A 16,101-nucleotide genomic window follows, 5' to 3' on the forward strand; every position below is an offset into this window, starting at 1 on the left:
AATTCAACAAGAAACAAGAAAAAACACTTGTCAGTAATGAACATTTTTTTTTGTTGAAAGTAAAGCTCTTATTTTGGGAAAATTATTCATCCAAGGACCATGTTTTATAGAGCAATGAGGACATAGTAAGCAAGAAAAATAAACCCAAATTTGGCTTTATCTACTGAAGTCTTCAGAAGATTTTCATTTCAGTTGTTTGCACTTATTAACCCTTTAAATATGTTCACATGACAACAGACATTACGATTACTTCATACTTTTGGCTATAGTTCTACCAAGATTCATCAAAATTGAATCTTGTTCTTGCTTTAAGAAAACCTATATACAAACCCCCAAACTTGTAAAACATAAATTAGTGCATAGTGATTTGCTTTATGTAAAAAAGGACTTGTCACTTCATAGTTTTTTTAGTAGCCAACTTCCCTATTGAAATGAAAATAAAATTTGATATTGTGATGACCACACTAGCACTCAGGATACCTTAGAATCAGCTGGAGTCAGGATAAGCAAAAGTCCTTAGTCTTTGTTCTTGGTCTTTAGGGGTAGAAGTGAAAGGGATGGAAGTAGGATCTCAAGAGCCAACTGCCTTCTTCCTGGTCCTTGGCCAAAGTGCCTCTGGCTAATCTTACTCCACTTCCTAGTCCCTCCTACAATTCTCTGTATACACCAATCATCGAGTCAGCACAGGATAGTGGGAAGGGCCATTTTCCAAGCATATGTCCATAGAGTATTGTCCAATCAGTAGTTAGCCTCAAGTGCTCAGCTGTCCTGACCTCAGTGCATCGACTCAAGAGTTTCAGCCCTCTACACATATAACTGTTTGAAGATCCATCTGTTGTGTAAATTGTGTAAATCAAAGAACACCTGTATTATAATCAGAATCTTTTGTCAAACTTGAGTGATATATATATATAATGTATATATATATTTTATTTTATTATATATATATATAATTTTTTTTTTTTTGATGAGGCAGTTGGGGTTAAGTGACTTGCCTAGGGTCACATAGGTAGGTAGTGTTAAATGTCTGAGACCAGATTTGAACTCGGGTGTTCCTGACTTCAGGACTTCTGTCTACTGTGCCACTTAACCAGCCCATCTTCTAATAGTTTTAATGGTTATAAATAGCTCTAAATGTTTCTCTGAAATTAGATGGGGCAGTGAAGGGTGGGGGTGAGGAACAGTTTGCAGATAGTCTTTCTGATAGACCAGTTCCCAAATCCAAGCTGAATCAGAATATGTACTTACTGGAGGAATCCAAGGGAAGAAAATTGATTAATAGGGATATGTTAAGTTTGTTGATCAGTCAACCAGAAGGTACTATTAAGCACCATCACCCAGGTACTGACCCAGACATTGAAGATTCAAATACAAAAGTGAAATATGTCTTTTGCTTTCAAGGGTTATATTCTAGTAGGGTTAAGACAAGGCTAATGGACAAAATGAGAGATGACCAAGTAAGATGAAATGACCATGAAATGATATGAAGAAAACAAGAGATCATTATAGGGAACACTACGGAAAAAATTATAAGCAGGCAGGGCTGAGGTATAGAAAAGCTTATGATGAAACTAACTTAAAGGGGGGCAACTTTGTACCAAGTTTCATTATGTTATGATTTAATTATGTTAATTTATTATGATTTTATTAGTTAAATTATGATTTAAATTATTTTAGACCTACAGCTGCCAGAAGAAATAGAAGTTGATGAAGGACAGCTTGAAGAAGCAAAATTGCAGAGTAAATGGCAAAGGATTATGGGCCTTAATTATGAAATAGTGGTATGTTAACCTTTATTTCTTCTTGGTAATATTATTTTTGAGTAATCTGATAAATTTGGCGATAGAGTTATTATTTTAATAGAGATTAGATATTCTAATTCCACATAAGGAAATGCAAAGGGCAAAGAATTATTCAAGCAATATGGACTTTTTTTTTTAATATTAACAACAAAAATCCATTATTATCTTTTGTAATTTGGTCCCAGTCCAATGGTAAATATCTGGCCTTTGGGGAAGACTAAACTTTTTAGTGCTGATCTGGGCTCATGAGTCAATTTTTAAAAAAAAGGTTGATTAAAAACAAGCAAGTTTTTAAATAGGGAAGAGAAAATAAGAATGTAGTGAATTCTCCTGAAGTTGAAGTTTCCAAATTAACATAATTCATCAATTTTCCAAACTTTGATTAGTACAAAGGGTACGGTCCAACAATAAGTGGTTAGAACCATGAATCACTTTTTCTTACTCTTTCTATGCCCTAGTGACATGAGACTTTTTAATTTGTTTTTGTATAACTGTGAGGTCCTCAATGTTTGGCAAGAATAATCAGGTATTGGGGTAGATGATAGTCTTGATACAATTTGAGTTCTTATGGATTCAAGAGAGAAAATGGATCATAATGGCAAGCACAATTCTAATTATAAGACACATAATTTCAAAGCACTTTCAGGATCTTTTTCTGAGACTTCCATATTATTTTTAAAAGCCTTAATAAAGTAATGGGATGCAGGGGAAATAAAATTGAATTTGGAATCAACAGACATAAATTCCTATTTGGTGCAAACTTGTTCAGTCCACTTGTCTTCTTGAGTTTCATTTCCCTCATCTGTAAAATAAAGTTATTGGACTTATTGATCTCTAAGGTTTATTCATATTTTAGAGTCTTTGCCTTCATAAACAGTGCTTTAATTTCTGTTATGTGTCACTAGGGAAAAAAGAAAAGAAAAAAATTGCATTAGCTTTTGTTAATTAAAAATATATATCTTTGGCAAGAAGGGAATCTCTCTGTAATACTGAATGGTTGCTGTGAATTGAGCTGTTCCCTAGATAATTTCAGAAACTTATGGAAAAGTTATGCTTGGGTACTCTTGACTGCCACTGAGATTGAAAGTTGAAACTAAGGTTAATTCCAGAAATTTATGGACATAAGTGGTCTTTCCAAAAGGAACATAACATTTTCTGTGGGATACTGATGATGCTGTCTGTTTGTAAGTCTGTCTATAGGTTTTCTCTTCTCTTCTTTTCTCTTCCCCTCTTCTTCTCTCTCTCTCTTCCCCTCTCCTTCTGTCTCTCTTTCTCTTTCTCTTTCTTCCCCATTCTCTCTCCTCTCTCTTTCTCTCTCTCTCTTTCTCTCTTTTCCTCCCCCTTTCCTCCTTCCAGTTTTTACATATACAAACATATGTATGTATGTGCATATATAGTGTATAATTGTATATAATTAATTCATTTAATCAGCAGTTAAATTTTAGTTGATGGCTTTTGCTTTTATATCACAGTTATTTATAGTGGAAATAAATAAAATATAAATAAAAAATAAAATACACACACACATATAATTATTTTCTTTTTTATAGGTTGCCCACATGAACAAGTTCAGTGAGAGCAGTGGGTTGGGAATAAGCTTGGAAGCAACTGTAGGACATCATTTCATTAGATCTGTTCTACCTGAAGGACCTGTTGGACACAGTGGGAAACTCTTCAGTGGAGACGAGTTACTGGAAGTAAGATATTGTTTCTCTTTCATTCCTTTAAGTAAGCTTTTGGAAAAAAAAACCAGTAGACAATTCTTTTTCATGTATGTATTGAACAGAGTAATAATAATCATAATCAGTATTTATGTTATAATTTTCAGAATGCTATGCCAATAGCATTTTATTTGTTTCTTACAACAGCCCTGTGAAGTAAGTAAGATACTTCCATCCATTTTATAATTGAGAGAAGCTAAGTGATTTGATCATATTGTATATGGTTGGTCTGAGACAGATTTGAATTGAAGTTTTCCTTGAGTGAAAGGTTCTATCCACTGCACCACTTAAATATCTCCAGGGTAACTTTTGGGGTTTCTTTCACTTCCGAAATTTTTAAAATTTATCATTGTTTAAGACTTAGAGTCATAGTTTGAATGGCACATTCAGGATTAAACTACAAAAACCCTAAACTCTCAAAAAAAAATCTAGACCATGTATATACTCATTTTCTGAATTAAATCCCAACATTTTATGTTTAAGAAAAACTTATATCCTTATTATCATTTCCCTTTTCACCTACCTTTCAATGTTCACCTCTCTTCTAATAGATATAATTTAATTAGGGGAATATCTGTATAATTTCTTTACTATTTATTATATATTTGATCTTGGGTAAATCATTTTAGCTCTCTGAGCCTCAGTTTCCATATATGTACATTGAGGGGACTGAACCATATGATAGATAAGTTTTTTTTTTTTTTTTTTTTTTTTTTTGGCCTGAAGTCTTGTGATAATGTCTCTGTTTCTCATTTTGTTTCTGAAATTCTTAATCTGGCAGGAAAAAATGTGGATAAAAAGGAGGCAGCTTTTTCTTTGACTTTTTTATTCTATGATGACAGATAAGCTCTCAGAAGTTTAAATCAAACCAAAGAATTTTGTGACATTCTTTTATATGTGAGATTGTTTAGACTTGCAGTGTATCAACCTTGATAAAAGTAATCTAAGCTCCAGCTGAAAAGGGGGAAACGGTTGTGGACAATTTCTAATCATCATAGATCTTGAGTAAATGTGATATCATTTATGTATGTGTTGAATATAAAATGAAAAGTCTGACATTTAGCTTACACCTAAAAGATTTCAGCTAATCCTGACTATTTTGAGCTAGACCTGGTCCTAGATATGACCAATTAAACTATATCATCCTACAAAAATTTGTAAAAGAATATACTTTATTTGATATTAAAATATCTTTTTTTTCCCAATGACATCTCTCTCTTCTCCCCCCTCCCTCGTTTCCCCTTTTGAACAGGTGAATGGAATAACTTTACTTGGTGAAAATCACAAGGATGTAGTGAATATTTTAAAAGAGCTTCCTATACAAGTGACAATGGTTTGCTGTCGTCAACTTGCTTTACCCATTAACCAAGATGAGTTGGACAAGTTGAATCTTTCTGATATCCATTTAACAGAAAAGGTACTTTGCTCTTTTCTGTCTAACAGGAGATAATACATTTTTAGTACTTATCCTATTGAGATTGTATAGAAAATTTTGAAAAATGTTTCAGCATAAGGAGGAAGCTCAGAACACTGTATTAATATTGAAGATGCATTACATATTTTGAAAGTCAAAGGATCAGTTTGCTACCTTTAGTTGACTAGGTTCTGGCATATCCTGGGTTAGCATGGAGAAGCCAATTAACCTCTCCAACCCTCAGTTTCCTCATTAGTAAAGGAGGGGGTTTGACTAGACAATTGTTAAGGTCCTATTCACCTTTCAAATTGTGATTCTGTACCTGAAAACTGCAATGTTTACACTTGAGGTCAATTCTTTTTACAGTCTTTAAGGAAGAATATAGACAAGAATTACATAGGATTACTATGAATGAATATGTTGCTTTCTTAACCAAAGCAAGAAATTAACCCATTTCAAGGGGATCATAGATCCACTGAAGTATTAAAATATTGAACTCATATAATTGAATCAAAAACCATTATTTTACTGTGTATTTGGTAAAAATGATGCTCCAAGTTACAAAATAGCATTTAAAATATTTTCTACATACATTGTTTTATATATCAATCTAGCTTCTCCTGAATTATTTCATACTTGTGCTTTAAAATGTCATAGAATTATTTATATTCTTAATACATGATTGCTTAGACTTCTATTCTTTATCAATCCCAAACTAATTAATTAACTGATTCAATAGTGATTTTTTTTCCTTTAGGCATTTTTTATCTCAGTGGTCTTGGATTTTCCCTTTTCCTGTGGGTACAATATATCTCTTGATCTTGGGTTTCTGAAATAAGAGCTCTCTGTTCTTTTCTTCAGCCTCATGTAGACCTCGGTGAATTCATTGGCTCATCAGAAACAGAGGATACTGCTTTCGACATGAATGATGTGGGTCAGAATACAGAAGAGGTGCAAGGATCATCACTGGCAATGTGGGAAACCAACATTCAACATATTGAGCTGGAAAAGGGGAGCGTAGGACTTGGTTTTAGCATATTAGACTATCAGGTAACATACTCATTTCAACAGAATCAATCTGCTTTCTTTTAAGGTAATTTTCAGGATCCAATTATACTCTTGAGACCCAAGAGCAGCTAAAAGTATATATTATTCTGTATGTACTATAGGCAGCAGCATATTTAAGTTTAATTTTTATGTATTTTTCCAAATAGTAGTTGTATTATTGTTAACTTGTATTGTTTTCTAAAGGAATTTCTCTTAATAGGAGTGAGAATACATTGATATAGCAAGTATTTATTTTATTATTTAATTCTTGATAAAATAAAGGCAGAATATGGTTTGTATTTATAAGAATTTCAGAAATTAAATTTATTCTTTTAACATATTTTGTAGAATGCATTTAAATGATTTTATTTAAAATGTTGTTATGTATATTCTAGTCTGTGTTCATACTTGAAAAAATGAAATATTAACCTATTAATTAGTATTTCTTCTACGTGAGTGATGTGTGACATTTGATATAACATCTATGTATCAATATCCACATAAATACATTTATAAAGTATTTATTTTATAAATTTGAGTAGATCTACAACTGTATTTTAAGATGACTGAATATCATATGAGCCATTTCTTATATTCTGCAATTAAATTTCTTGAATGGAAAGTCTATCTGATAGACTGCAACTGTAGCTTTTCATTAATTAATGCCAAACAACAGAGTCAGCTTAGATGACACCATAAAGTCATATAAGATGCTAGTTCCCTCAGTAATGCCTACTTTATAAATCCTGCTTCTTGCAATAACAATGTATCATTATTGCATTAGTAGTTATTATTTTGTAGTTCTTTTTTTACATTTAATTTTTAGCTTTAGATATGCAAGAACTTTTACAAACGAAATAAAATTATTATTTACACGATAATTATGGTGATGGTTTTAAAGTACTATCACAGGCAAAATGGATTTTATGATGTAGCCTGTGGCATAGTGTTCCTGAGTCTAAGAACAGGGAGAAAACCCTTAATCCATTCTCAGATCCAGAAATCACTGAAGCTGTGTCTGTGTGGCAGTGTGTTTCAGCTTGAGCATCTATGGGATATTTTCAGGGTGTCATAGGCTTTACTTAGTCCTCAAAGATATCTTAGCCTCATACTCATTTCCTGTAGAAAAGCAAAACAGATAATTTTGCCTCTATTTCCCATAGATGGACACTCATTTTTAGCCATACTCAAAAGTTGTATGTATGTTTTGTGCACATTAGAGTATTTGCTTTGTTAATTATCATAGAAGTTAAAGTTAAAGTTTATCCTCTTTGGAACCAAGAAATGTGCCACTTCTGTGACCCATAGACCAAATATACCTCGATTTCATTTTACTTTCCCTCTTGATCCCAGTGTATTTTCCTCCTTTATTACTGATCTTAGGCCTTTGATCGAGCTATTCCTATTAAATCTAATTGGGCATATTAAATTTATTCCCTACTTGAAGCTACCAGACCTTTCCGCTCTTACTTTGCTAATCCATCCCTGATCACTTAACTCTGAATTCCATCATGTTTTCTGTGATGCATGGTTTCTTTCCTGAATTTGCCAGTGCAGAACCATGAGGCACAATTCAGGAAAAGTTGCAGCCTTTAGGTATTTTAGGTATGTTGTTTTTACTGTGCTATTTTATATAAAAATATGTTCATGTTTCTTTGATCTAAGAAAAATATTACATTGTAGTTTTGCTGCTCATACTTCTTGTTTGTTGTAAACACTTTTCTTCTATGTGCAAGGCAAGATCGTTTAGTGGATAGTGTGCTGAACTTGAATTCTGAAATACCTGGCTTCATATTTTTGTTGCTTTGACTACTGACAAGTCACTGTATAAATGAATATATGGTGCAAGCAATTCCCCAAATCTTATATAATTAGTCTATAAGCATTTATTAAATGCCAACTATGTGCTAAAGTATTGTGTGTAAAAACATACAAAAAACTGCATTCAAGGATCCCACATTCTATTAGATAAGCAACAAGCAAAAAAAATTATATAAATGTATATGTATAATATATATCTATATAAAGTATAAAAGGAAGGTAGTCTCATAGTGAAGATAGTAACAGTAGAGGACTGGAAGGGCCTCAAAAATAAGGTGTGATTTGATCAGAGTCCAGAAGAAAGCCAGAGAAATCAGGAGCAGATAAGGAAGCTGCATTCTGTTAATTGGGCAACCTGGTAACATAGTGGATCTAGCATTGATTTGGGGATTCAGGAAGACCTGAATTCTAATTCTGCTTCTGATTCTATGATTTTTGTGATCCTTGGCAATTCACTTGTCCATATTAGATCTCTGTCTCTTCATCTGTAAAGTAACAAAATTGGATATAATAATCTCCAAGGTCCATTCATTTCTAAATGTATGATTTCACGAGGTCATTTCCTATTTGGGAGGAAATCATAGATCCTTTGAGTTAACAGGTAAATATAAAGGATAAGACCCAGAAAGAACCATGAACAATTTGCAACATAGTTGTAATAACTTTATTCCAAATAGTAAAGATCATGTTAGTGAATGGTTTTTTAAAAACTTAAAGAGAAATGCTTGAAATAATTATGTAGCCATTATTCCTAAAATTAGAGGTTTTCCTAAATAAACTCTTCTTTCCCTGCCTCATTGTTTTTGCTCTGTTTACATAAGGATCCAGTTGACCCTGCTCGCACAGTCATTGTAATACGCTCATTAGTACCTGGTGGTGTTGCTGAACAAGATGGAAGACTTCTTCCAGGGGACCGGCTTATGTTTGTCAATGATGTTAACTTGGAAAATGGGAGTCTTGAAGAAGCAGTACAAGCCCTGAAAGGAGCACCCTCAGGAATCGTGAGAATTGGAGTTACTAAACCCCTACCTGTAAGAATTTTGGTTATTTTTTTTTTATCATTTTTCCAGTGAAAATGGATTATATACTCTTTGATGTTAAGATAATATCTTAAAGAATGAAAACTTATCTTTTATGTATAATAATTTATATAATAATTCCCATCAATAGCAGAAAAAACCAAACCCTAACCATGTGTGAGTATTTTGTATGTATATATTTTCTAATGAGATATAGTAATAGAATCCCATATGTAAATCTTTTTGACTAATGATTAGTTATACTCATTAATACAAATGAATGTTAGGGACCAATGAAATAATGAATCTTTAAATTAGTGAAAGAAAGAGAACTGGCTAATTTAAAGAATTATTTTATAAGGTGTAAAGTTGTCTAGCACGATGAATTTGAAACTTTTACTTTTGTTGAAAAATATGCAATATTTAAATGTATTTGCTTAAAGTGAGGTAACCTGGAAAGTATTTCACATGTAAAATGAAAGACAATACTCATAGAGAGAATTTATATACAAAAATACTTAATAGAAGATAGGAACTATATTTGTGATGATTGTATTGACAATAGGGAAATCCCAAGAGAGGGAACTCTTTCTTCTAATACATATTGGCACCTTCTTTGCAATCTAGAGTGTTGGGAGTGTTCTGAGGGGCAGTGTGGCTGGCTTGTTATGAGACACATATTAAATGTTTATAAGGGATGATACTTGAACTTGAGTTCTGAGCCCACCTTTCTATCTATTACTTCATAATGCTGTTCCATCATTTAAATAAAATCATTAATGCAACATAGTACAATTATAAAGGATAAATACTTATCTGTAAACAAAGATGCCACTGTATTCATATTTTTTTGATTCTGATATTCTATTTCTGATATTCAAAATATCAAACTGCCTGTTATGTGGCAGCTAATTTATGTTTTCTAAAAGTTATTTGTGAATAATAATTATTATGGTAAGAATTAATTATGTTAACTACTTATGGTAAGAAAATAACATTACAAAAAAATCATTGAGGCACTAATTTAGAAAATTATTCCAGCATATTAGAACTTGACAAAAATTCATTTTGTCAGGTTTTTTTTACCAACAAGAATCAAAGTACAGTAGAACCTTTCATTCTAGTCATACTGTTCTATACGCATAGTAGAGATTTTCTTTTAATAAGGACACATAGGTGTGTATAAGTGTGTGTGTGTGTATTTGGTGTGAACTTGTGATTTTATTATAGCAAGAAATCCTGGATATGGAAAATGTACCCAATATAATACAGAATGACAACCCTTCTGTAATTTAGAGAGTTGCTAGGGGATAGAAAGAGGCAAGCATTGTTATAATGGATAGCTGGCTGGCAGTTTTAGAAGCCACTCAGACACTTAACTAGCAATACAATTTGGAACAAGTCATTAAACCTCTTTATATCTCAGCTTTCTCATCTGTAAAATAGCACCTGCCTTGCAGGATGGTTATGAGGTTCAAATAAAATAATATATGCAAAAAACATTTTACAAAACTTAAAATTGTTATATAAATGCAAGTCATTATTATCGTAATGAGAAGTTCCATTATATTGTTCAGGGTATCCCAAACTGTCTCTCATGGCATAGAATAAAGTCAAATTTTAACTCACAAGCTTCTTGAAAAATGAAAAGGGAAAAAAAAAACTTGAAAGTTAAATAAGCATTTCCTGTAGATTTATTATGTGCAAAATACTGTGCTGAATAAACTACAATTTCATGGTTTCTTAAAATCTTCTGCACTGTGCTAAAGCATTTTGTTTCATAAAAATTGTTTTGTTTCAATTTTAATAGTCATTATTCAGAAGGGTTAATAGATTAAATTGGGAGCTAAATTTATTTTATATATTTTAAGAGAATTTAAATTTAAAAATTAGAGGATTTAAAAAAAACTGATGGAACTTAAATGATGAAAACTGATAAAATAAGAATGTTGTGTTATGTTAGAGGTAAATGATCTACGATTATAAATCCATTAAATAATAAGTGAAGGATGACTTTTATAAAACCAATATTTGTAATTATTTATTGAATAATTTCTTTTTAGAATCAGGATTGTTTTCTTTTTCATTGTTGAAAATCTCTGTAAATACTAAATGTACAGAATAGACAGATTTTCAGACATGGCCAAGGGATTGATTTATTTTTCTTAACTGTTCTTTTTTTAAATAATATTTTAATTTTTCCCCATAATTACATGTCATTCTTGACATGTAATATTTAGTATTAATTTTTTTCAAGATTTTGAATTTCAAATGGTTCTTCCTCCATTTCTCTCATTCTTGTTTCTGAAGGTGGTAGTTTGATATAGTTTATATATGTGCTATCATGTAAAACATTTCCATATTAATCACATATGTGAAAAAAGCAGATAAACAACAACAACAACAAAAAAAAAACTATGAGAAGATTAAAGTGAAAAGTATACTTCAATCTATATTCAGGTCCATCAGTTCTTTATTTGGTTATGGAAAGCATTTTCCTTTATGAATGCATTGGACTTTTGACTTTTGATTTTTTTTTTTTTTTTTTTTTTTTTTTTTTTTTTGCTGTAAGTTGGGGTGAGGTGGATTTCTGTTTTGAGAAGGGAAAATTCTGCAGAGGAGGGGAAATAATGGCTTTCAAAAAAGAAGAAAAGAAATGTTTCAAAAAACTATATAGAGGAGAGCAGAATAACTTTAGAAGGGGGCTTAGACAAGTAAGGCAGTGTTGAAACTACTACATTAAGTTTATAATATACTCAAAAATATGAAGAAATATGGCTTTTTCATATGAAATCATCTTTTATGTTCTTTGTATATGGAAATGTTAACATTTGTTGATGTTTGTCAAATTTTAAGAAAATTTTTTTAAAAAATCTTTTCAATGGTTATTCATACAACTCTGAGCTTCATTCTTTCTGCAGCTTTCACCAGAAGAAGGTTATGCTTCTGCTAAGGAAGATCCCTTTTTCTACATAGCATACTCATTTGAGGAGGAAGGGCCAACTGATGTAGCCCTCTTCCATGCTGAGGTAGTTCTGGTCAGTGCCCCAAACTTACCAAGCCTTCTTTGAGTCCTTTCTTGGCTTAAATGATTGCTTTGCTGAGCATTGTAATAGACTAATGGGATAGGCTTATGCTAATTCTTTGCTAATTTAATTTTAAAAACTGTAAGCCTGTCCAATTCATCCTACTCCTGCCATAAAGTTTTTAAAGATGAGATACAAAGATATACATATATGTGTATATAATATACATATAATATATGTGTGTATGTATATGTATGTGTGTGATGTGTAAATTTAATTTTCTGATATTTGAGGAGAAAATGTAGTTAATTGCATATTAAGATATAATATAACTTTACTCTCAAGTTTTCTAAAATTGATATTCTTGATCTTTCTTTTCTTTCTTTATAGATCACTATCAGTCTCTTTAAAGTACATTGGCTATATTTTCTTATTGCTGTCATGAGCTTTGCAGTTCAGTACAGAAAACTGTATTATAAGAAAGGGGCCAGTCATTTATTGTGTGATATGGCATGCACAAATCATATAACTTTGCTTCTCTTTATGGACAAGGAAACTGCCAAAATGGGGGAAGGGAGAGAAATCTCATGCTTTGTATAATTATCAAAGTAAGTCTTGATGCTTTGGTGTAAAAATTAAGGTAGAAGACATTCTGTTCACTCTGCCCTTGGAGAAAGGAAGTGTATAACCATAATAAATAGATAAAATTTAATAGTACTATTATTACTAAAGTCTAGATTGTCTTTCTATCTAACGTTTTTTCCTTTAGCATACATTTGCCATACTTAGAGATTTGATCTAATGCCTTTTACTATATTGGAATTGAATATATTTTTGAAACCACTCATATATAATAAACACATCTTTGGCATAAGCTTTTAAATATATTAAATACTTCATTGTATATTTTAATCTGCTTTTGGTCATCTAAATTTCTTCCTTTAAATAAGAGCATAAATTATTATAGTCTCAGAGTATTCCATTACATGTTTCTATGCTGATGCTCACTTTAAAAGAAAATGTTGGAATAAGGGTTGGGAAGTAGGAAGTGAATAGTTATAGATATATAGTTCAGCTTGGCTACAATAGAGAGTGTTTAAAATGAGGAATTTGGGATCATTCTTTACATGTAATAATTTTACATGTAATTTTGAGACTGAGGAGTTTGTATTTAAAGAGAGAGACCCTTTAAGTATAGAAATTACTGTGGACCATGGGAATTCCTCAAGAATAAATTATACCAAAAAAAAGTATAAATTATACCATGGTAACATTTAAGTAAGCGTTAAAAAATGTCTTTTCATAATCAATCTTGTGTTCATATGTCTGTTGTAAGTTTAGTTCAATTCAATTGAAAAAAAAAATCTATTATATGCATATGCTACCATGTGTGAGGTACTATTTTTTCTTTCCATTATTGTTTTGTTGTTAAATTCATACTTGCATTATCTATGTATGTGTTATGTCACCTCAGTAAACTAAGCACCAAAGACTGTTTCCTTTGTGTTTTGTTTCTTAGGAACCCAATGTAGCACTTTATACATAGAGGCACTTAATAAATATGTATGGAATCAAATGAAATCATATCATATTATATCATATCATAATCATATTATATCCAAAGCAGCAGATTTTCAGGAATAAATGACAGGCATAAAGTAAATCATGTTCCTTCTGCCACTATTATGCTGCAGTAGCACCATTAAAGACAAAGATCTGAGTTCAGTTTCTGACACATACTGACAGTGTGACATTATATGTTACTTTATCTTTTCACTCCCATAAGGAACTCTTTGAGACTAGAAATTGTAGAGGATATACTGACTAACCTGAATAAAGATGTTCCCCATTCCAGTGAAATCCTAGATTCAATTCTTGTCCTTTATCCCTATATAAATAAAGTCAATGGTAACATCACATCTTCTGCCTATAAAATCCTTAGTTTAATCTTCCAAGGATACTTATAGCTGATTGTCTACTTGCTTAAAAGATAAAACAGACAAACAAAAATCCCAGAAACAAAAGCTTACGTCTCTGCTCTTTTCTATAGAATTGACAACTAAATAACAAATTAATTCTCTGTAATGTTTTTTCTTGCAACCAATTATATGAAATCAGATCAGGCCTGTTTGAATGTAGAAATTCAAGATTTCCTTGGCAGAGGAAACTACAATGCAAATATGAAACATAAAGCAGAGTTTAAAAGAGGTAACAATTATTATATCACCACAAAATTTACTTTAAAAAAATATACTCTGTTTCTTCTGAAATCCTGTGGTATATCTGAGTGAAATATTAAAAAACTGAAAGATTATTACTAAGTAATTCAAAATTTTTGTTCTCTAGGAGCAGCAAATTTTTTTTTTGCTTTTTCAGTAAATAATTCCTGCCTCATTCTATATATGTGAAATGTTATTAATGGAAATTTCTAACCCATGGTAACAGCAAAATTTATTATAGGCCTACTGTGTGAAGAGCATCATGATAGGGAACAGATTATATATAAAACATCAGTCTAATTTTCAAAGAGTTCAGGATAAGAGGGATATAAGATACCAACAGAAAACAATAATACGCAACATGAAACGGATTAGAATCCTATGAAATACTTTGTGAGGCCTAAGGGGGGAGATTGTTAAGACACTGTACTCCCAATCATATCCTTTACCTCCTCACTAATAGGAATTGATTTAATTTCCTAGTCCTCTAAGATCATTTACTGGTACAAACACCCACAATTTAATTTCCTTACTTGTAAAAATAAGGGTAAAAATAAGAGGTCTCTTTTTACTCTAAATTCTTATGATTCTGCAAACTCTACTCTTTTATTCTTCAGTTTCTTTCCATCATCACCATATAACTTTTCTCTTTCCTCCAACCACAGAAAAGTTAACTGTCTTTCTCAAATGCCACAGTCTCATTAATTTATTATAAACACTTACCATGTCAGGTCCTGTGTTAAGCATTGGGAATATGGATAAGTCCCTGCTCTCAAGATTATTACAGTCTAATGGGAGAAAAGAACATACAAAAGAAAGCTAGAAATGAAAAGGTACTAGGGGTATCAACCAAGAAGAGTTGCAAAGGGAAAGAAAGTGGTGTTTCACCACTTTGTGGAAAGTTCTTGCTTTCTATTCCACTTTATGATCTTGCTTCACTGGGTCTGGATTAGAAATTGTGTTCAAGGTTAACATTGTAGGATTAGCATTAATCCCTTCTGTGGGTTCTTACAAATACCAAATTTGGTCATTGTCTTGATCATTGAAAAGTTTCTGGACTCAAAGTATATTTTAAAATATTCTTGTTTAATAGTTTTGAAAATTATTGCTTCAGTACAACTTTGCAAATTATTAAAAATGAAGGTTTTAAAAAAGAAAAAAAATTGTTTCATTATAATTTTAGGAGGAGATGGTGCTTTTAAAAATATGAATCCGAAAACAAATTATGCTTAATTTATACAACTACTTTAAACTTAGAAGTGGCATGCAAGCCTTTTGCTAAATATTGTTAGTGGAAAAAAAGAATACATTGACTCTGTTATTAATGAAATGATGTCATACAGTTGTGACAATTAATGTCAGCACCCTCTGCTCCTGGTTGTCAGCTTTTCCTTGTTCTGTTGCATTAGCCAATGCTTGGTATATCAAAGATTATGTGCATAACAAAGATTAAAAATTGAGAATAGTAACAGGATGCATTTTAGCCTTAGCTGGCAAATGTTGGGAACATATGTGGTAAGACAGATATTCAGACTGATGCAATTATATTTATTGCTAGGTGGACGCAAATGAGGCAGACTTAGCAGATGAATCTACCTTCCAGTCTCAGTATTCTCCTGAGGACGAAGATGCCTTCCAAACCTCAATGTTAGCTTTCCATGGCAGTGCCTGCAGCAGTGGTCTGAATTATAGCCTCTCTATTCCATCATCTCCTCCTAAGGTAAAAAAAAAAAAGAAATTTTTTTTTATTGATAGGGGAAACCTTTATTATGATTATTTGAAGGTCAATGTTTATGTCTGGCTGCTGAATTCAGTGTAGAGGCTTTCTGTTTCTGCAGTTCCATCTGCTCATGGCTTCATTATCAGATTAAAGCACAATTTCATTAGGGAGCGTTGATTGGATACCTCTTAGATCAGTAACACACTGTTTATATCTAATATCTGTGAGACAGTGTGATAGGCACACAAGGGTTCAAAGCCACGATTTTTTTTCACTTACCCAGAAGGATAAAATATTTGAAGAAAATTTGAA

The 16,101-nt window shown here is 31.7% G+C and overlaps 1 protein-coding gene across 24 annotated transcripts in view; it reads left to right on the top strand.

Annotated features, from left to right (window-relative positions):
• MPDZ (multiple PDZ domain crumbs cell polarity complex component) overlaps nt 1-16,101 on the top strand; it is a 211,983-nt gene that overhangs the window by 87,463 nt on the left and 108,419 nt on the right. For all 24 annotated transcript variants that reach the window (XM_031961670.1, XM_031961657.1, XM_031961663.1 and 21 more), the window contains 6 exons: nt 1,678-1,781; nt 3,353-3,499; nt 4,776-4,940; nt 5,799-5,987; nt 8,627-8,836; nt 15,628-15,789. In XM_031961670.1, the coding sequence (XP_031817530.1) occupies nt 1,678-1,781; nt 3,353-3,499; nt 4,776-4,940; nt 5,799-5,987; nt 8,627-8,836; nt 15,628-15,789 (977 nt within the window). The remainder of the gene's footprint in view (nt 1-1,677; nt 1,782-3,352; nt 3,500-4,775; nt 4,941-5,798; nt 5,988-8,626; nt 8,837-15,627; nt 15,790-16,101) is intronic.

The sequence above is a fragment of the Sarcophilus harrisii genome, chromosome 1, assembly GCF_902635505.1.
Source record: "Sarcophilus harrisii chromosome 1, mSarHar1.11, whole genome shotgun sequence".
NCBI lineage: Eukaryota > Metazoa > Chordata > Mammalia > Dasyuromorphia > Dasyuridae > Sarcophilus > Sarcophilus harrisii.